General features: G+C 41.1%; 1 protein-coding gene across 3 annotated transcripts in view; it reads left to right on the top strand.

Moving 5' to 3' along the window:
• Window positions 1-1,386: 1,386 nt before the first annotated feature.
• Window positions 1,387-22,209, top strand: part of dclre1c (DNA cross-link repair 1C, PSO2 homolog (S. cerevisiae)) — a 31,542-nt gene continuing 10,719 nt past the window's right edge. For 2 of the 3 annotated variants that reach the window (XM_068005033.1, XM_068005034.1), the window contains exons 1-10: window positions 1,387-1,567; window positions 4,937-4,988; window positions 8,530-8,614; window positions 9,901-9,960; window positions 11,357-11,412; window positions 12,327-12,428; window positions 14,703-14,775; window positions 17,326-17,466; window positions 17,974-18,075; window positions 18,301-18,437. In XM_068005033.1, coding sequence (XP_067861134.1) covers window positions 1,459-1,567; window positions 4,937-4,988; window positions 8,530-8,614; window positions 9,901-9,960; window positions 11,357-11,412; window positions 12,327-12,428; window positions 14,703-14,775; window positions 17,326-17,466; window positions 17,974-18,075; window positions 18,301-18,437 — 917 coding nt within the window. In that variant the 5' untranslated portion in view covers window positions 1,387-1,458. The other variant, XM_068005035.1, reaches the window with a different exon arrangement.

Here is a 22,209-nt window from a genome sequence, read left to right on the forward strand (position 1 = left end):
TTTCACTCTGCGAATAGAGATTTCCTGTACGGGCTACTCCTGCACACGCTCCACTTCCTTGCCCTCGTCTCTCGCCCGGACACGCCCTGGTGTCCAGCGGAGGCGGGGGTCCCCAGTGGAGGGCTCTCTACTTGGGGATCCTCCCGTGTGCCATTGGGGATCTGGGTGGAGAGTGTTGCACGGAGCAGTCGCGACAAATAGGCATTTACGCCATTTCACGGACTCCCAGGCCTCCTGCAATTTCTGCGGCCTGGATGAGTCCGTGTTTCATTTATTCACAGGGTGTGGGAGGCTGCAGCCCCTGTTCCACTATTTGAGGGGGCTGCTCCTCAAGTTCTGGCTGCAGTTCAGTCCCACGCTCTTGATCTTTGGCCGCCCGGAGATTGGGGGGGGAGGGGTGGGCAGGTCGGTGGACGTCCTCGTAGGTCTGCTTCTAGGCCTGTCCAAGGTGGCTATCCACAGGTCCAGGTTAGACACGGCCCAAGGGGGCGGTCGCTCCGACTGTCTGCCTCTCTTCTGCGGCATTCTCCGTGCCTGGGTGGCCCTGGAGAGGGAGCACGCGGTGTCTGCCGGTATGCTTGAGGGTTTCTGCGACTGGTGGGCACCGTAGGGGCTGGAGTGCATCCTGGATCGATGTAAAAAATTTATTATTTGACACTTATTTTGGTTTTATTGAGTTGTTGCACATAAAAACACACCCTAACCCCCTTATAAAAGGGGGGCCTAAAACACACATAAAAGAAAAGAAAACTCCCAAATGACATTGTTTTGAATAAAACAGCGGTGCTGATGAAGAACGGTCAGGAGACAACCCAGTTTCAGCTTCAAAAAGTACGAATTGAAAATTTAGAAAATCGGTGGGCCCAGGAAGACAGCAATTTCCCTGAACTTGCTGGCGGTTTAAGAGTTAAAAATGACCAGACCACAATTTCCTGAGGGGAGGGGGCAGAAGTCTAAGGGTAAAATCTACTGAGGTGTGCAGTAAGATAAAGCAACATTGTCTTTGTATAGATAATAAATGCTGGGAATCTTAAATAAAAGCAGAGAGTGCTGCAAATACAAAGTACCTTGTATGATCTACAAGGATCTCAACGGAAACTTCAACCTTTCTCTTCCAGATGATGAGTGGCTCTCTCTGTAGGTTTTTTAAATTTCTCATTAACGTGTGCAAATAGCAGCAGAGTTGAGTGTCAGTTTGACACTCAAACATCCAGCTTCCAACCAACAGAGAGCACCACCAGCCCCAGACTAACACCTCCTGTTCTGGCCTGAGATCCTCTTGCTGTGCTTCCGTGCTCGTCTGCAAGAAAGTCCCACCCATGCGGTGCTCCAGAAAGACGCCGGGCACTGGCGAGCTGTCTGATTGGCCATCTGGGGTGTCAATATCAGCCGGCGGATGGTTGTTAGTGTAACAATTTAGTGTCGGCGGGTTCTAACTTGTCGTGTTACAGAACAGCAATGAGTTCCTTCCAGGGTCGTATGGAGGAATATCCCGGCGCTTCCATTGACAGATTCGATAGAGATAATTTGTTAGCCAAGGCTTATTTCCTGTCGCACTGTCATAAAGGTGGGAGCTTCTCTTTTAAATGTAGAATGGGAACAGTAAGTAGTTTGGAATGCAGTCTGCTCGGGTAGGTGCAGGTCTGGGACAAGAAAACTTTTATTTTCAAAACCAGTCAAATTAAAACGTTTATTTGGTTTTGCCTCGTTGATAATGACGTTTGAGCGGGGACTCACCAGAGTACGTGAATGGGGATGAAACAGGGCTCCCTGCAAAGGCTGGTTATTCTGTGTTATATAGTGTGTGCGTTTGCGCTTTGAACTAAACTAAACTAAACCAACCCAACCCAGCAATGTCTTCTATTTGTTTTGGGTTCGTGAGTATCTGTTGGGAAAATTTACTGTTTCTATGATGAACTTTGCTTCTATAATATAAGATAATCTCTGGGATCACTTTATTGTTTACTGCGGTTGGGACTGAATTATACATGAAAACAATTTTGACGCTGGAGTTTCGTGGTATACTTTGTTGGCATGTACCAAAAAATGCAATTTAATTTGATTATCCTGCATTTCGTGGTTTCCTCAGCAGATAGTCCATGTTGTTTTAGGGACCAAATTGATCAGTGCTTTTACTGAATCCTTGCACCCTAGTATCAAGCCTCCCTTTTATCTGTACAGTAGGCTTTGAGACATTCACAGAGCACATCAAGTTCATCCTTTTATTCCTGTGTATGCATAAACATATTGAACATTTCTAAAGCATCTTCAGCAGTGACATGCATGACGGGGAATATTGTAGTTTCTCAGCTTTTTCTTCAGTTTGTTTAGTAATCGAGTAAGTTTACTTCCAGTGTCACCAGTTTTCACTTGTATTGCCTTCCTGACTCAAAGGACCAGGTTTTCTGTGCTTGGCTCAGTTCATGTCACTCTTCTCCTCAGTCAGAAAATTGTTAGTTCAAACCCCACTCCAGCACTTGGTGCTTAACCCAGACTGATACTCTAGGTGTCAACCTCTGAATGGAACATTAAACATTAGAGGGCTTGTTTATCTGATCTCATGGTTCGTTCTCTGTTATCATTCATAGAATTATCTAACACATGAACAGACCAATTGATCCATTAAATCTGACTGATGTTTCTCTGCTTGAGCAACCTGGTGTAGCCCTAGTCACCTACTAATTCCTGATACAATTTAACATTTCTCTTTTTCAAGCACCTATCTATGTACTTTGCTTTAACAATGATTTGTGGCAGAGAATTCCAAATTCTAACCACTCTCTGTGTAAAGATTTTTTTTTTTGAATCTCTCCTTTTAATTGTTTTTGTGATTATCTTAAATTTGTGCCATCTTGTCCATCAGTGGAAACAATCACTATTGACCTTATCATTAGCCCATAATAATCATGAAGACCTCTATCTGGGTTGCCCATTAATTGCAGCTCTGGTGAAAGAATCCCTAATTTCCCAAGTATCTCTTCATAACTAATGCCTTGTCCCTGGTAACATCCTATTGAATCTATGCTGCTCTATTTCCATTGATTTTATATCTCCCTTATAACAGGATATCTAAAACTGTACACAATATTCTAACTACAGTATTGTACAATGTCAACATTGCCTCCTTGCTTTTTGTATTCTGCACTTCTGGATTAAAAAACCAAGGATTCTGTTTGCCTTTTTTATGGCCTCGTCTATTGGCATTGCCATCTTGAAAGGTATGGTAATGTAGTGGTTATGGTACTAAACTAGTAACCTAGACATTGTAAGTTTAAATCATGGCAAGTTATGAAATTGAATTTAATAAATCTGGTAATTTTGTGAGCTAGCACCAGAAACAATAATTATGAAAGCTGCTGTTTAAAAAAACATCTGATTCACTAATGTCCTTTTTATGGGAAGGGAATCTGCCACTGCTATCTAGTCTACATGTGACTAGTCTACATGTGACTAGTCCACATTGTATGGTTGGCTTTTAATGCCCTCTGATGTGGCCTAGCAAGTCACTCAGTTGTACAAACAATTGCTCAGGGCAACTAGGAATGGGCAGTAAATGTGGTATTGCCAGCATTGTCCACATTCTGAGAACAAATTTAGAAAATCTTTCACCTGTGTGTCTGCACACCAAGGTCCTTTTGTCCTTGTACACCATTTAAAATCTTCTATTTAAGATTTTTTCCTTTCCCTATTACTTCAAGAAGAGTATGGAGACATCCTCCTTCAACCAAACCATCAAAAACACATTAACTGGTCAAGTTTCTGGGATCTTGTACACAAAATTGCTGCCATCCTAACAATACCTAACAGTTACTGCATTTCAAAGTAATTCAATATATGTTAACCACTTTGGAATGATGGAGAGTTAAGATGAGGCATTTTGTTCTTTATTGATGTTTCATCAGGGACTTAAAAACTTCAGAGAATGTGAGACTTTTACATCCTTTACTACACTGCATGTGTCTATTTAAACGATGCTGGCCCTGAAACTTGTGGCGGTTCTCCCAGTCAACCATCATAACTTCGGCAGAAGACTGGCAGAACCCCTGGAGGAAATGGCATAAACAGCCGTTTACACTATCTCTCTTGCAGCCCCCCCAGTCTCCTTTTTAAATAAACAAAGAGCAGCCATAATTCCCATGGAATTTCATGGCTACTATGTCTTTCTAAACTCCAGCAACAACTGTCAATATCATTATCTGTTCCCATTCCTCTGTCTAATATACTTTGTAATTGGCTGCTAAGAAGTACTCAACATTGGCTAGGGTGACGTTCATTTTAAATTTCTTTCCCCTGCTTGCAGAGAAGTTTTCCTCCTCGCCAACCCCACTGTAATTGAAATTTGTACCACCAGAGGAAAAAATAGTTCTGAAGTCCTCCTTCCGTGTTAATTGCAATATTTTGATTACTGACACATTGCTTGACAAGCTAGAGTACGAACACTTACTATGCCCAAAATGCAGCTTTAACACCCTACGCCAGATTATGTGTTGGGACTAAACTATTCTAATGGATAAAGTATACATTGATACAATAATAATTCTGATTCCAAACGTGTGAACATTTATGATCTAAGATGATGGCTCAAAACCAACTTATCCAAAAATCTCCTCAGCAAACTGGACACTGCCTAAATTAAATTCTAGTATTAATGACTCTTAACACTAGTGCACTAGCAGATCACATATATAGAAAAGCACCCTTTGTGCACAACACCAATGAATTACAACCTGTAGAGGCCATCATTTTTACATAAGTATCTGGGGAGGGGGAAAGGGAGAACAAATAAAGAAAAGTTGCAAATTTGTTTTAAAACAGAAGACTCCATTGATGACATACACTGTTGTCTAAAATACTTTATGCAATTAGAAAAGGAGCAGTGATAGTTTCAGTTTGGAAAAAGAAATGCTGAATAACAGGATTTCCACTATTTTTGCAGATCACATGAAAGGATTAAGAGCTCCTGCCTTGAAAAGACGATTGGAATGCAGGTAGTGATCCCATTTTTTTCTTCTTTGGCATTTCCTGCAAAGAATATTTATTTCATGTTTCCATTGGTGATGTAGCTAGATTATGTATCTTGCATACTTCAATTGGGTTCAGCACGTTCTTACACTCTGAAGAATAGTACGATAATTTATGGTCCCAGAAGTGTAATTCCTGGAGTTGAATCTCAAAAGAACAAACCATCATGCATGTTTAATTTTCCACTATTAACCCACCATCTAAAGCTTTAATGCTGCTTTGAATTGCAAAGCTGCCCCACTGTTCATCTTTTTTTACATTGACCGTTGTTTAGATGTTTGGGTAGTAGAGTATTCTGAGATGATGCATACTGAGTAAAAATAATCAACGGTTCTAAATGCGAACAAGTTAGATCCTCATCTATTCCTCTTGTGACTATGCTATATTCTTCTGTGCTGGAATAAAGGACTTTGTGTTAGTTAAATCATAAGGCTTTGTGAAATAGTTTAATGTTCTGGAGATGACAATGAATAGAATAATGGTTCATCCCACATTCTCCCAAGATTGCCACTATTATCCAGAAACCACTACTGCTTTGCTGTTGTGCACCATACCTCCCCTTCACAAGAATGCCATAGCTCTCTCAAACAAATTCTGCCTATTGTACCTGGTATCTTAATCAATTTGAAGTACCAGTTGAAATCCACAATACATCTTTATTGAAAGGAAATTTAAACTGTTGTCTTCCTGTCTGTTTAACATCCACCCTCTCCACTACTTTCGTACTGTGGCCGCAGTGTGTCCTATCTCCAGGATGCACTGCAGCAACTCGCCAAGGCTTCTTCAGTAGCAATTCTCAAGCCCGCAACCTCCAGCGCCAAGAAGCACAAGGACAGCAGGTGCATGGGAACACCATCACCTCCAAGTTACACACCATCCTGACTTGGATATATATTGCTGTTTCTTCATCATTGCTGAGTCAAAATTCTGGAACCTCCTACCTAACAGTATTGTGGGAGCACCTTCACCACACAGACTGCAGTGGTTCAAGAAGGCGGCCCACCACCACCACCTCAAGTGCAACTAGGAATGGACAATAAATGCAGGCCTTGCCAGCGATGCCCAAAAAAAGTTGTCATCACTATTTCCTATCTTTTTTTCCAATCTGGATGGAGCCCTGCATTATGCACCCGAGTCCTTCATCTTGGTTTCTCAATTAGTTGAAAAATCTGGCCAGTCCCCCACCTCCCCCATTTCTGTACATTTCAGCAAAAACCAGAGGGAGATATTATCCAAGAGAGATCCCCTTGGTTGATGTCACTGGAGTATGATATTGTTATTCAGAGTTCTATAAAGGTATCCTGTATAAATGTTATTTTGAAAGAATTTTTAAAAATTACCAATGATATATCTATATATGAAGACAAATCATTCATTAAGAATTCTCTGTGGTTTCCTTTTACTATAAGCAGTGGAAGCTATTTTGAATTAGACAGTGGTTCTGGTCTGTGGAGCACAGTGATAACACTTGTCACTGAACTGTTTTTGTTGAATTATTAACTGACATTTCACAGGTGCAGTGCAGGATTATTAATAGGCTACATGTTGTTCATGTTGATCCATACAGCAGAACTAAACTAACCATCCTTCCTGCCCAGTCCACAATAATCTACATGCAAGAAAAAGAAGATTCACCACAAATAATAACCCTTCTCTCTCCTTATCTACTCACCATAGAAGTGTAAATAAAATTTAAAACAATTCAATTATAGTTGCTCTCCCTGATGGCTAAATGAATAGCTGAGTGCTACAAATTAGTGGTCTTGGGTTTATCCCCTACTGAATGACTTGCTCTTGGCTGGGTATAGAATCATAGAAACTTTACGGCACAGAAGGAGGCCATTCGGCCCATCGTTTCCGCACCGGCCTAAAATGAGCCATCCAGCTTCTAGCACTTGGTCCGTAGCCTTGTAGGTCACAGCACTTCAGGTGCATATTCAGGTACTTTTTAAATGAGTTGATGATTTCTGCCTCTATCACCCTTTCAGGCAGTGAGTTCCAGACCCCCACCACCCACTAGGTGAAAAAAAAAATTCCTCAGCTCTCCTCTAATGATTCTACCAATCACTTTAAATCTATGCTCCCTGGTTATTGACCTCTCTGCTGATGGAAATAGGTCCTTCCTATCCACTCTATCTAGGCCCCTCGTAATATTGTACACCTCAATTAAATCACCCCTCAGCCTCCTCTGTTCCAAAGAGAACAACCCCAGCCTATCCAATCTTTCCTCATAGCTAAAATTTCCCAGTGCTGGCAACATCCTTGTAAATCTCCTCTGTACCCTCTCTAGTGCAATTACATACTTTCTGTAACGTGGTGACCAGAACTGTACATGGACTCAAGCTGTGGCCTATACAGTTCCAGCATAACCTCCCTGCTCTTATATTCTATGCCTTGGCCAATAAAGGAAAGTATTCCTTATGCCTTCTTAACCACCTTATCTACCTGTCCTGCTACCTTCAGGGATCTGTGGACACGCATTCTAAGGCCCCTTTGTTCCTCCCATTTATTATGTATTCCCTTGCCTTGTTTGCCCTCCCCAAATGCATTACCTCACACTTCTCCGGATTGAATTCCATTTGCCACTTTTCTGCCCGCCTGACCAGTCCATTGTTATCTTCCTGCAGTGTACAGCTTTCCTCCTCACTATCAACCACACGGCCAATTTGTGTATCATCTGCAAACTTCTTAATTGTGCCGCCTACATTTAAGTCCAAATTATTAATATATATCACAAAAAGCAAGTGACCTAGTACTGAGCCCTGCGGAACCCCACTAGAAACAGCCTACCCAACCGGGTAGGGGTAAAGGGCACTATAATTGAAAGAAAGAAAGAAAGAAAGACTTGCATTTATATAACACCTTTCACGACCTCAGGACATCCCAAAGTGCTTTACAACCTTTTGAAGTGTAGTTACTGTTGTAATGTAGGAAATGCCGCAGCCAATCTGCACACAGCAAAATGATAATGACCAGGTTATCTGTTTTAATGATATTGGTTGGGGGATAAATATTGGGCCAGGACACCGAGAAGAACTCCCCTGCTCGTTTTTGAAATAGTGCCATGGGATCTTTTAAGTCCAACTGAGAGAGCAGATGGGACCTCAGTTTAATGTCCCATCCGAAGGACAGCACCTCTGACAGTGCAGCACTCCCTCAGTACTGGACTAAAGTGTCAGTCTGGATTTTGTGCTCTGGAGTCTCTGGAGTGGGACTTGAATCCACAATCTTCTGACGCAGAGGCAAGAGTGCTAAGCACTGAGCCACGGCTGAACTCAGTGCCCCGGATTAGAGAGCACAAAGTCGGCCAGGCTTTCTCCTGATGCTATCTAGTGACTCCTGCTGGCAGTGCACTTGTGTGGTCGTTGGGCAAGGACAGCATCAGGCTGTGCTGTAATGCCCCTGTAACTTGCTAGCACTTGGTGCTGAAGCTGAAGACTGCCAACATTTTCCGTTAACCTGTTTTATGCTGCTGAACAACTAATTATCTTTTCCCCTTCATTACAGTTTGAAGCTGAGGCTTTATTGTTCCCCAGGCACAAAGGAGATTCTACTAACAAGTAGCAGGTACAAATTCTGGGAGAATTATATGGTAAGTTCCTTGTGTATAAATCTTTGTACCTCCAATTTTCTCGCCTCCTTTTCTGAAGGTATTGGGCATTGGCCACCAACAGTCCACACCAAGTGGTCATTCTTTATTTGTGATGTTAGACTGTGTGTTAGACTGTTTGATTGTACTGTGTATCATAGTTAAGCCTAGTTCTGTCCCCACTACAGACACACTAGCATTAGCTTTTCTAGGAAGAACCGTTGAATAACGATCACGAGTCGGAACGCTGGCTGTTCTGTTTCTTCTCTTTTCCCCCCCCCTCTACACACCCCACTTCCTAACCTGGGATGTTGAAGCCAGTTGTTTTGCCCTGCTACACATTTCAGCTGAAATCGACTCAGCACAGACCGGTTAATTACACTCTGGGCGGTAATGGGATACTGCCTAGTTTGTCCCATAAATTATATCTCCAACCATTACTTAAGAACATAAGAAATAGGAGGAGGCCATACTGCCCCTCGAGCCTCCTCCGCCATTCAATAAGATCATGGCTGATCTTCTACCTCACCTCCTCTTTCCCACTCTAAGGGATATGGGGATAGTCCAAAAATCTATCGATCACAGTCTTGAATATACTCAACGACTGAGCATCCGCAGCACTCTGGAGTAGAGAATTCCAAAGATTCACAATTGAGTGAAGAAATTTTTCCTCATCTCAGTCTTAAATGGCTGACCCCTTATCCTGAGACTATATCCTCTAGTTCTCGGCTCTCCAGCCAAGGGAAACAACCTCTCAGCATCTACCCTGTCAAGCCCTCTAAGATTTTCTTCCGTGGGTGTGACCAGTAAGTTGTTTTTTTCACATCAAAGTGAGGAGACATTTGTGCTGGGAATGTCAGGATCAAGCATTGACCCTGCCCCAATCGCAAAAGAGCACTCCTACTGCACGAATGTGATATCTTCCCTTTCCCCCTACCAATCTCTGAGTGAGGTTCCCAATTAGTGCTGATTTAGGGGCAGTTTTTTGCTGTGGGCACATGCCAGTTAGAAACTGAATTGAGAGTGCTGAAGTTTATTTCACACTGGCCATCTTGTGGGCTGAATTTGAACCCAGACCCCAGAGATGTAAGAGTAGTGTCTTTAACTGATGCATCCCTGTAAGTTGTCCTGAAGTATTATTTATCCTGAATGGTATAACAAGCTTGGTGTATATTTACTATCCAGTAGTGTACATTTTATGAAATAGAGGTTATATGTTTCTGTTTTGTATTGATTAAGGTTCAGTTTGAACTACTTAAAGAAAATAAGGACATGTTTGTGTTTTGCAGACTGCCATTGAAGTTGAAACTCCAACACAAATTTCCTTAGTTGATGAGGCAACTGGTGAGGTAGACACACAAAGTCCTCTCTCTAATCTTCATTAAGGGTCAGATATAGAAATAAATACTCTATCCGTGTACATCGGCCAAATATGTATTTCTTTACTCAAAGTCGTACTATGTATATCTGGAAATTTTTAAATTGCAAGAAAAAGTTGAAGCATCAAAAATGTAAAGTGCTTGGCTCCCATCACAACCTCTAGTTACAAAAGTTTTGTGAAGAAAATCTGCATTTTTATACTTTGGTAATCCTCCTTTAACAATTTTACTTATTGTGCAAACTTCCCCAGCTGAGAGGACAAGTTGGACATATGGTCCTTGCTCACTGCCAATGCTATTGTGAACTACTAGCAAAGGCATCCTGAGATAACTGGCTTTTTGTATGTTGTTTGTTTTTTGTTTCCCATGTACGGAAAGGGTCTGGCCTCTGCTCAGTGACTCTGCACCCCAATCAGGAAAGGAATCATAATCAGGAACCCACAGCCTGTAGCATGGTGCCTTGGCACCTTAATGTACAGCATTTACTTTTTGGCCTGTATTCAAAGTTAACTGTACTCCAGTAATGGTCACTATGTTGTGAAAATGTTTAATTTTTTTCCCCCTCTTTTTTTTTTTTCCCTCTCCTCTCCTGAAAGTGCTCATTCTTGCTTGAGTATGGCCATTAACTGTGTGCATCATCAAATGGCAATTCTTTATTTGGGGATCCAGACGGATAGTATTGGCAGGGTATTCGACCGTGGGGACATTGTAGCTGAGCTTGATCATGGGTTCGGCTGACATCCATGATCCTGGAAAGTGTGTGCTTCACAATTGGGGTTACTGGATAGTGATGAGGAATAGGAACTCTGGATGATTTTTCATTTTTTTTCTCTCTCCACTCCCAGCCCAATCGTTTTTTTCTGCGTGTCTCAGTGTTAAAGTATTGTAATTTCACATGGCTTGCGATCGCTGTCACTGTTTTCCCGGTGGCCAGACTAATAATATTGCGAACTCTGCGAGTGCCCAAACAATGTGTTACTCTATGAAATTTTACTTTATCAACTGAATTGTATGGTTTTTAAATGATCAATTTATCTTGAGTGGAAATCTTAATCACAGCACTGAGTGACCATTGATTACAGTGGTGGCAGATCCAACCTTTAGCTCCTTTTTCCCTCCAAGTACTTTAACCATTCAGTTTGTTGATTGCTGTGAAGGAATAAAACCCCCTTAGAAAAGCAAAATAAAGCTTTGCAACTGTGCAATGTAATTTCAATAGTGCTGATTGTGTTAAGCCATTCATAGAAACAAATCCTTTGCGACACCTGTTTTATATTTACCTGTAGGAATAGCTTTAGTTGATATTTTAACAACAAATGCCTTTGATTATTTTGTGTGCATAACTTCATGACTTTTTTTTAAATAGAAAGAAGATATAGTAGTTACACTTTTACCTGCGGGACACTGCCCTGGATCAGTTATGTAGGTATTGTTATCTTTATGCAGTGGCTTTACTTAATGTGCCCTGGACAGTAATGTGCATATATGTTAGAGAACAGATTTTTGTAAAGTTACATGTGTCCACGTGAGCAGTGATAGGAATTAAAAACTGGAAACTCATACCAGATTGACATCTGAAAAAGAAAAACAATTAACTGTTCAGAAGGAGCCTTTCATGAAGGAAAGAGTGGAGGAATGGGATTAGACTAGACCAGACAGCTTGGATGTGGAGCTGGCATGGCATAGGCACGATGGGTCAACTGATCTCCTTCAGTACTGAGATATCTATGATTCTAAGTTTAGAGAGAGTGCTATGCTTTGCTACAACAGGCTGTTGGAAGAGTATGCACCCTGGTGCCACCAGCAAGGAGAGTTGGGTCAGTCTGTGTGCTGTGCTGATGGTAGGGACACTTAACTCTCTGTTGAGCGGGCTTGTTGGGTATAGGCTGTGTTTGTGGGGATTGTGAAAGCAGATTTTGTGACCTCACAAATTGCTGTTCAAAATGGTTGAATCCAGGTAGAGTGTGCAATACCGTGCTGATCTGGCAGCAGCCCCACAAGCATTTGTGTCTCGAAGGATTAGAGTTTGATGAGTGAACTACTTTGTGTTTGAATGTAAATTCACTCTCCCCTGTCGAGGTTTGGTGGGCCTGACTCCATACTTCTCTCATTACTCCTCTGTTATTCAGTCCTGATCTTGGGAACAAGGGTATTTTGTTGAGCAGTTAATAATATTGTAACTTTCTAGAATTCTGTTTCGAGTACATTCAGTTTTATAAAATATGGCAATTGTACTTGTATTTACAGCTTGCTTTTCTCAACTGCATTTATTTGAAATTTTAAAGTTTTTGGTACGGCATGAGATGAAATTGAACTCGCTGCTCTTACTGTTGCAGGTTCTTGTTTGAAGGCGTAGGTGGCACAGTATTGTATACTGGAGATTTCAGAATGGCAAAGGGGGAGGCTGCCCGTATGGAGCTATTGCATTCGGGTGGCAGGTAAAACATTGAATTTATTTACCTGATTGACAAATCAAACTGTGACATCTCAAGATTTTGCCACATAAATGTGATGAATGGATGTACAGAGTTAGTGATGTACCATAAGTGAAAAATCAACAAGACAACCAATCCTTAACCTCTTTTGGCATTTGAATTTGGTAGGCATAGGGAGCAGACTAACAGTGGAAATGATTTGTAATTTTTGGGTATTCTTAAAGGTGCAGTTTGATTGATGAGCTTGTTTGGATAAATTGTTTACTGCTGGCTAGAATACTTGGAAATGCAGTCCCATTTTTACATTGCATTAGTGCTGTCACCTTCTGATACGCAGGTCTCTCGCAACCTGTAGGAGCACCAAAATGAAGTTGCCAGATTCACTGAGGCTGTGGTCAGGAAGACTCTCATTTTCAAAAATAAAACACATAACAGGACTTCCTGTCTGCCAGCCTTGGCAAATCTGGCAAGTTACAGGCTGCATCAGATATGTATGTCAGGTGCCAGTGTCAATGGAATCATAGAGTCTTACAGCACAGAACAAGGCCATTTGGCCCGTCGTCCCTGTGCCGACTCTTTGAAAGAGCTGTCCAATTTATTCCCAAACCCCAGCTTTTTCCACATAACTCTGAAAATTAGTCCTCTTCAAGTACATGTCCTTTTGAAAGTTCCTGTGGAATCTGATTCCACCTCCCTTCCAGGTTCCAGATCTTATTAACCCTCTGTGAAAAATTTCTCCTCATTTCCCCTCTAGTTCTTTTGCCAATAATTTAAATCTATGACCTCTGGTTACCGACCCACTTGTCAGAGGAAACAGTTTCTGCCTACTTGCTCTGTCAAAACCCCTCATAATTTTGAATACCTCTATTAGGTCATCCCTTAACCTTCTCTGCTGTAAAGAGAACAATCCCAGCTTCTCCAATCTCTCCATATAACAAGTCCCTCATCCCTCATATCATCCTGGTAAACCTCCTGTGCACCCTCTCCAAGGCCTTGACATCCTTCCTAAAGTGTGGTGCCCAGAATTGTATACATTACTCCAGCTGAGGTCTAACCAGTGATTTGTAAAGGTTTAGCATGACTACTTTGTTTTTGTATTCAATGTCCCTATTTACAAAGCCAAATATCCCATAAGTTTCTTAACCACCTTATCAGCTTGTCCTGCCACCTTCAAAGATTTGTGAATATGCACTCCCAGGTCCCTCTGCTCTTGCATCCTCCTCAAAATAGTACCATTTAGATTATACTGCCTAACACAGTATAACATTGGTTTAGGAGCCATACCTGCACTTTCCAGCACAGGTCATTGGATCGAAAGGGTGGCAGATTTTAATTGTAACACTCCCATGGTTGATGTCGCTGAGATCAGTAACTCAGAGACCAAGCATCGAACCTCTGAGAGCTCCCTGGTCTGAGTGGCTTAGTGCAACAATGCACTGAACCAATGGAGGACTGTCTCATTTTTTTAAATTGAAAGGTTTTTTTTTTGTTTACAAAGTATTTTTCAGGGATTCTTTGTTTAACTATTGTTAATGTCATAATAAAACAATATTTTTTGCAATAGCTATCTTGACGTTAAATTTTTCAATAATTGGATCCCCTTTACCAGAAGAATTTTTTAAAAATGAGACTGATAGTAACATTTTTAGATCAACCACCAAAGTACAATTGACAAAATATTCAATAAAGCAACTGTTTGTTGATGAAGCTTGTGCCAATTCTTCCAGTGATGAGTTTCTAACTTTAATCATTCACCCCTTCCTCACCCCACTATTGGTGGCTGTACATTCAGCTGCTTAGGTCCCACTCGCTGGAATTCTTGCCCTAAACTCTTCTATCTCCCACTTTTTTTTTAAAACCCTCCATAAAATTCAACTATTTAACCAAACATTTGGTTTCCCCTCCTTTGGCTCGCTGTCTGTTTTCCTCATGCCTTTTTGAAGAGCCGTGGGATGTTTTTCTACATTGAAGGTGCTATATTATTGCATGATTAAGATCTCGGTTGAGAAAGGCAGCAAGTGTTGGCAAAGGTTGTATCTTGAGTTGAATGGATGATAAGTTAGAAGTTTAGGCACTGGACTCTGCTCACATTCCTCCTGGATGCTGTTTGCAAAATAGCATTTGCAGTGCCGAGTTACAGTTCCCTGCTCTATCCTTGCAGTCAGTGAATGTTGTGGGGAACCTTGAAGTGAGAATGGGGAACATTTTGCATTATGTATGTGTACATGTGCAAGTTTTTCTTGTATAATTGAACAGTACTTCATTGTTCTGTTACAGGGTCAAAGATATTCTGAGTGTTTACTTAGACACAACATTTTGTGATCCTAGATTCTACCAAATCCCAAGCAGGGTAAATATTTCAGAAGATTAATATTTTCACTGGATTGTGCCAACAATTTCACTTTTCATGTTGTACTATCTTAAATCTGCTTACCCAGTGAGTTATGTGAGTGTTTAACGTGTGTTGTAATGCAATATGTCCATACCATATACTACATTGGCTTTACAACCAGATCAGTTTGTTTAATTCTAATTAAGACCAATTTTGCAGCATTTTTAAATCAGACCTGTAAGAGCCATAGTGCATTAACCTGTTTTTATATTGACTTTCAGCCATCTGCCCTTGTAGTGAGTCCTGTTTAGCCAACATCCATGCCAAAATACATTAACCAGGTTTGTTTTATAAGATCACTTGCCAGCAAGATCTGTTTTTCACCAGGTCTTCCTGAGTGCTGTTGTTTTTCCTGGGGCCAGTAAACAGCAGCATGCTTTGGTCATGATATCACTACACCTGACTGGCCAAAATGTCATGACCACTCTACATACACGTGGAATTGTTGGTCTCCCAGTGCATCATGTTTGCACGCAGACAAGCTGTACTTTAGAAAGGTAGGGATAAACGGGTCATTTTCAGGTTTGCAGGCTGTAACTAGTGGGGTGCCGCAAGGATCGGTGCTTGGGCCTTAACTATTTACAATCTATATTAATGACTTAGATGAAGGGACCGAGTGTATCCAAGTTTGCTTGACGCCACAAAGGTATATGGGAAAGTAAGCTGTGAGGAGGACACAAAGAGCCTGCAAAGGGATATAGACAAGTTAAGTGAATGGGCAAGAAGATGGCAGATGGAGTATAATGTGGGGAAATGTGAGGTTATTCACTTTGGTAGGAAGAACAGAAAAGCAAAATATTTTTTAAATGGTGAGAAACTATTAAATGTTGATGTTCAGAGGGATTTGGGTGTCCTTGTACATGAAACACAGAAAGTTAACATGCAGGTACAGCAAGCAATTGGGAAGGCAAATGGAATGTTGGCCTTTATTGCAAGAGGGTTGGCGTGCAAGAGTCAGAAAGTCTTGCTATAGTTGTACAGGGCTTTGGTGAGACCTCACCTGGAGTACTGTATACAGCTTTGGACTCCTTATCCAAGGAAGGATATACTTGCATTAGAGGCGGTCCAATGAAGGTTCACTAGATTGATTCCTGGGATGAGAGGGTTGTCCTATGATAGATTGTGTAAAATGGCCCAAATTCTCTGCAGTTTGGAAGAATAAGAGGTGATCTCATTGAAACATATAAAATTCTGAGGGGGCTTGGCAGGGTAGATGCTGAGAGGTTGTTTCCCCTGGCTGGAAAGCCTAGAATTAGGGGGCAGAGCCTCAGGATAAGGGGTTGGCCATATAAGACTGAGATGAGGAAGAATTTCTTCACTCAAGGTTGTGAATCTTTGAAATTCTCTACCCCAAAGGGCTTTGGATGCTGAGTCATTGAGTATATTCACGGCTGAGTTCGATAGATTTTTGGACTCTAGGGGAATCAAGGGATATGGGGATCGGGTGGGAAAGTGGAGCTGAGGTAGAAGATCAGCCATGATCTTATTGAATGGCGGAGCAGGCTCGAGGGGCCATATGACCTACTCCTGCTCCTATTTCTCATGTTCTTATGCTTTTAAATGAAGGAGAGCAGTGCTGATAACTCAATCTCCCAAGACCTGGCTTGCAATATAAAAGCAACTTTAGAATAGAAAAAAATCCTACTTATTTAACAGTGACACATGATTGTAGTCATTAAGGTTCAATATTTTTTTGTTACTAACAGCCTGTGTTGAAAGTGTTTTGATTTCCTCTTTCATAGTGTTCTAACCTCTCCAGTCTAACAGAATTACCAGGACTGGAGATGACCTGCTGACTAATCGAGGTATTCAGCAGACAGTTACCTTTATATCACTACAAAGATACTTGATGTTGAAACTCATTTCATATAGGATTCTTGCAGCCAGTAGAGTGAAGACTGTAGGCACTTTTACAGTGAGCGAGTGCCCTTGATGGCGGATGCACAATTCTCCCGCTATCGACAGCATCTTTACTATAAAGTTGGCAACCTGTGGGAACACGACTGCATTAGAGACAATGTGAGTCCCACAAGTCGCCATTGGTTTTCACTTGCCTTTTAATGGTAAGTCATTTTTGAAAGGAGTGGTGGCACCATTGAGAATTACACAGGAGAGTAGCACATGGAGGTCACAGCTCTGTCCCAGTGCTGCTGCCCCAGGATTGCACATGTTAAAGTGCCTTTCTGTCCTATGAGTCGGTGTCTGATTTGAATCCTGCTCCTACTGGTAAAAGGACAGTATCTTCCCCCATCACACCATGAAGTGCCACTGCTTTCTGGAGCTCTGGTCTAAGCATTGTACTGAAACTGATCAATTTGCAGTTTAAGTCAGGACTCTAATTTGGGACATTGCCCTAGTAAGCTTTGTTTTTGCACATCTCCACCTACTTAGCTGATTTAACAGTTCTACAAAACTTCTGTAAAGTTGGAGTCAATGCAACTTATGATTCTAAGTGACCGAAAACCAGTCTGGCTTTTATTACTTTGTTTTGTGCCTTGCTGTCCTCAGGAAGAGTGTCTAAATGGGATATTGGAGTTAGTAAGAAGCTGGATCACACTCAGTTCTTACCACGTGGTGTGGTTAAACTGTAAAGCAGCCTATGGATATGAGTACCTCTTCACTAACCTCAGTGAAGAATTCGGCCTTAAGGTAGGTGACGGAAGTTTTGTGCAATTTGTTCACTGTCAAATGTAAGAGTCATGGATTACTGCATTTTAGGGCTAAGGATGAAAGTAGATTTTGTGCTTGGAACCGAGTTCAGTGAGGTTCTTGATGATCTGTGAATTTCCCAAAACTAAATGTCAGTTTTTTTTTTGTCTGAAATGAATGTATTTCCACTGCTTCTCCCATTGAACATAATGGAAAAGCAAATGGAAAAATCTACCCTGCCTGATACAAGATGCTAAGTAGAGGTGAAGTTTGGGAAATTAGGGCTTCAGCCTGTGTGGTTCATCCACCTAGGAGCAGCCAGTCACAATGTAAAGTGCAGTTTATCTGTCTCCTCCCTCAGCTGGACATCATGTAAGGCAGGGTGAGGGAAGGAAGAGGAAAATTAACTTTAGTGACTTTTATATAATGCCTCATACTTTTAGTTTGCCTCATGAAAAATGGATAGCACCTGTATTTTCTTGTATGAATTTTTTTTTGTATCTTCAGGTCCACCTTAACAAGCTGGACATGTTTAATAATATGCCAGAAATTCTGCATCATGTCACCACAGACAGAACAACGCAGGTTCATGCATGCCGACATCCCAGGGTACTGTTATTTCCACAGGTTTTACTTGTTAACATATTGCAGCAAACCAGATTTAATGCATGTACTGATTTGTAAGTACATGTTGTAGTGTGTATGGTACTGCATTGTCTTTCCTTGGTGTCATCCTAGTTTTTTAATCCTTAATGTTAATTGTTGAAATACTTTAAAGTAATATTCCAGATTTCTTTTTAAACCTGTATATTTTCAATTGATGTTTTCATAAAGGATGAGGATTTTATTCGTGGAAACAGACTTCCTTGTGGAATTACAGCAAAAGATGGGACACCACTACGCATTATCAGTATTAAACCTTCTACGATGTGGTTTGGTGAAAGGACAAAAAAGACCAATGTAATTGTAAGGTAAGAAAGCATCATACAACAGCATTACATGATCTGCATATATACATGAAGGTTGTATCGCACAGTCTTGTCCTCAATCTTTCAAATCCAATATAGTATATACAGTGGTTCCATTTTTTTTCTATTGAATTATTCACACACAAACTTTTTAGTCCTGCCCTGCTTCTCATTTCTTTCTTTTTCCCACCTTAATACCAGTGGTTGAATTTGTAGTGTGTATGATACTGCATTGTCTTGGTGTCATCCTAGTTTTTTAATCCTAATGTTAATTGTCAAAGTGCTTTAAAGTAATATTCCAGATTTCTTTTGATGACAAAACAGCAGCTAAGTACGTTGACAATTTAGAGTCACTTTAAGCCAGTTTGATGTGGGTTGCTTTATTTCCTGCCATGTGTATATGACCTATAATTTCATTTATGTTACTGCATTTAATGAGCACTCATTGACATCTGTTGCAGTTTTGTTTTTTTAGTAAATATCATGAAGGTGTATTTTAAAATGCATCTTTGGTCAGTCAAAATTGATATTTTTAAGGGGTGGAACTTTGGAAGGGGTAACATGTCAGTTTTCTGCCACTTACTGAAGTGCTGCAGGATCTGTAGAAGGAGATGATCGTTATCAGGTTCAAAGAGGGGATATAGTAAGCTTTATTCTAAATTGTCAGTATTTAATTTTCATGGTTAACTACCGAAAACTCACTGCTACTAGCCTGTAGTGAGTTGACAGGTCTCCTTATGTGAGTGAAGTAACCCTATCGAACTGACTATGGCTGATGCACTATTTTGCTAAACAGTTGAAGATAAATTATAGCATATACAAATGAACAAAAATGTATCCATGGTGACATTAACCTAAATTTGGTTTTGTAAGGGTTGTTGAGTTATATGAATTTTGCTGGCTTAGAGCTGAAAAGCTTTTGAATCTGCAAATATTTTTTTCTGGAGAGAACCTGACCAGGAGTTATAAAGTAATGAACAGTGAAAGCAGTGTCTTTATCGCAGTATGTGACTGAAAGTACTCCTGGAATTTTTTTAAACAATTCTAAAATTGGCTTAATAGTACAAACTTTACACCTAACTTCACTATATTTAGAACTTGCCACATGAAGAGCAGCATTTAAAAATGAAATAAAGAATGTTATTTTTTACCCCAGTAAAACTGAAATGACAAAAACAATGCTAACAGTGTTTTGGTATAAATTACAGAGCCAATTTCTAACCACGTACAGCACTCTCTGATATAATCTTAACTACCACAAAACCCAATATACAGGCTGTACTATTCCCCCAATGTGGTGAAGGTCATGATCCTCGATATGTCTGAGATCATAACTATCAAGCCACCTGGAGTAACGATTTTCACAACTTTAGCACCCCTAAAAATCAATGGTGCATTCTCTTCGTTGAAGAGAACTTCTTTGCTCAATAAATTATTGGCATTGGCACTATATCGAACCGGTACACTTGAACATTTTGTATATACTTCAGAAGGTTGTGGGATTTAAGCTCCACTCTAGGACTTGAGCACATAAACAAGGCTGACACTTCTGTGCAATACAGAGGGAGTGCTGCATTGCCAGTAGTGCTATCTTTCGGAATGAAATGTTTATGCCGAGGCCCTGTATTTCTATGCCAATGGATGTTAAAAGATCCATTGGCATTATTCTAAGAAAAGTAGGGCATTTACTCAGTATCTTGGCCAACATTTTTCCCTTAACCAAAACCACCAAAAATCGATTAACTGGTCATTCATCTCATTACTACTTTCAGGCTTTGCAGTGTGTAAAATGGCTGCCACGTTCACCTACATAGTGACAATGACTGTAGTTTAAAGTTCTTTATTCCTTATGAAGTGTTTTGGCATCTCCTGAGAGATATGAAAGGCTCTGTATAAATGTAATTTCTTTCTTTACTTTCAATACTATTGAACTCTGAAGTGCACCTGTTTTGGACATCAGTGGCATCACTTTCTTTCAGCTAAACATTAGAACAATAGCTGAAGGCCAGTTAGTCTCCAGTTGATTGGTACATAGAATCATAGAAAGGTTACAGCACGGAAGGAGGCCATTCGGCCCATCGAGTTCACGCCAGCTCTACACAAAAGCAATCCAGCTAGTCCCGCTCCCCTGCCCTATCCCCGTAGCCCTGCAGATCTTTTTCCTTTCAAGTACTTATCCAGTTTGCTTTTGAAGGCCATGATTGAATCTGTCTCCACCACTCCCTCGGGTAGTGCATTCCAGATTTTAACCACTCGCTGTGTAAAAAAGTTTTTCCTCATGTCACCTTTGGTTCTTTTGCCAATCACCTTAAATCTATGTCCTCTGGTTCTTGACCCTTCCGCCAATGGGAACAGTTTCTCAACGATTTGCTATCCTTAAACCATTGCTCAATAATCAAGAGGTGCTTTCCTAAATAAGTGAAACTGCATGACCAAAATCTACCCTAACAATCTGCCTAAAAGCATCAATCATATCTGGATGCTCCAAACACCCATCTGAACCTTAATACAAGATCCTGCAAGTTGTAAGCCAACCACAAAGGCAAGATTAGCTTAATACATTCATGTGTAATTCTTGTCTCTGCCATTTTAACATAGGCATTAATTCATTAAAATAGTAGGTAAAGGAATTGCTTACAAATGTATTGTGTGTTTGTGTGCTGGTGTTCTCACAGCATAATTTTATGGCCATTGCTATTTTGTCCAATCCTATTCTGACCTGTTCTCACTCCAGTTTTAATGGCATTGATGTTGTTCACTTCTTCCTATGTGTGACTGCATTTTTGCATTCCACTTCTCCAATTCTTTATCCTCCCATTTTCCAAAGCACAGCCCAGCTGCTCAATTTCAGAAATACTGCCAAGCCTTTAATGTTGGCCTTCATCACTCACAGTATCTTCAGTTAGGTCCATTTGACCTGGGAGTGTTTCCCCCAGTGTGGGAAACAGTCCCAGTTTGCTCTAAAATCCCACATATTCCCTTAATCAGGTCAGTTAATGACCTGAAATACCTAAATAAATACCTTCAAGTGGAACCCCGCTGGCTTTAATTGCCTGCGGGATTCCCACCAGCGGGGGCTGCGCGCGCACGCCGGCGCGTCAGCGGGGAACCCAGAAGTGCGCGGGTTCGGGGCGGGCTCCGGTACCACGCCGGGATTCTCCGATTTTCGGAGCCCCCCCGCCAGGAACGCACCCGTTAGCGGGTGCTAAAATGACGCCCATTGTGTCTGTGCCAGCTCTTTGCTAGAGCAATCCAAAACTCATCCCAATGCCACACTCACTCCCATAGCCCAGTATCCTCCTCCTACTTCAAATATTTATCCATTTTACACTAGTGGTGCCATAAAACCCATAAAATGTGTTTTAACAAAACAAATCTTTACTCCAGATCATAACAACTCGCTGCGTAAAAGAAATTCTCCTTATCTCTCCTCTGATTCTTTTGCCAATTATCTTGAATTGTCTCCACAAGGAATAATGTATATAGTCAAAGGGGTGGAATTTAAGTCCCAGGAATAATAGCAGTTGTAGCAGTGCATTGGTATGTCTATGGAAAGTGAGGACATGGGTTCTAATTCACAGTGTCCTGCATAGTGATTTTGTAATCTCGGGCAATTCGAGCACGCAAGACACATCCCATATAGAAGGAGGCCATTCGGCCCATCGTGCCTGTGCCAGCTCTTTGAAAGAGCTATCCAATTAGTCCCATAACTCTGCAAATTTTTCCCCTTCAAGTTATTATTGAATCTGCTTCCACCACCCTTTCAGGCAGTGCA

This window comes from Heptranchias perlo, chromosome 24, assembly GCF_035084215.1.
Source record: "Heptranchias perlo isolate sHepPer1 chromosome 24, sHepPer1.hap1, whole genome shotgun sequence".
NCBI lineage: Eukaryota > Metazoa > Chordata > Chondrichthyes > Hexanchiformes > Hexanchidae > Heptranchias > Heptranchias perlo.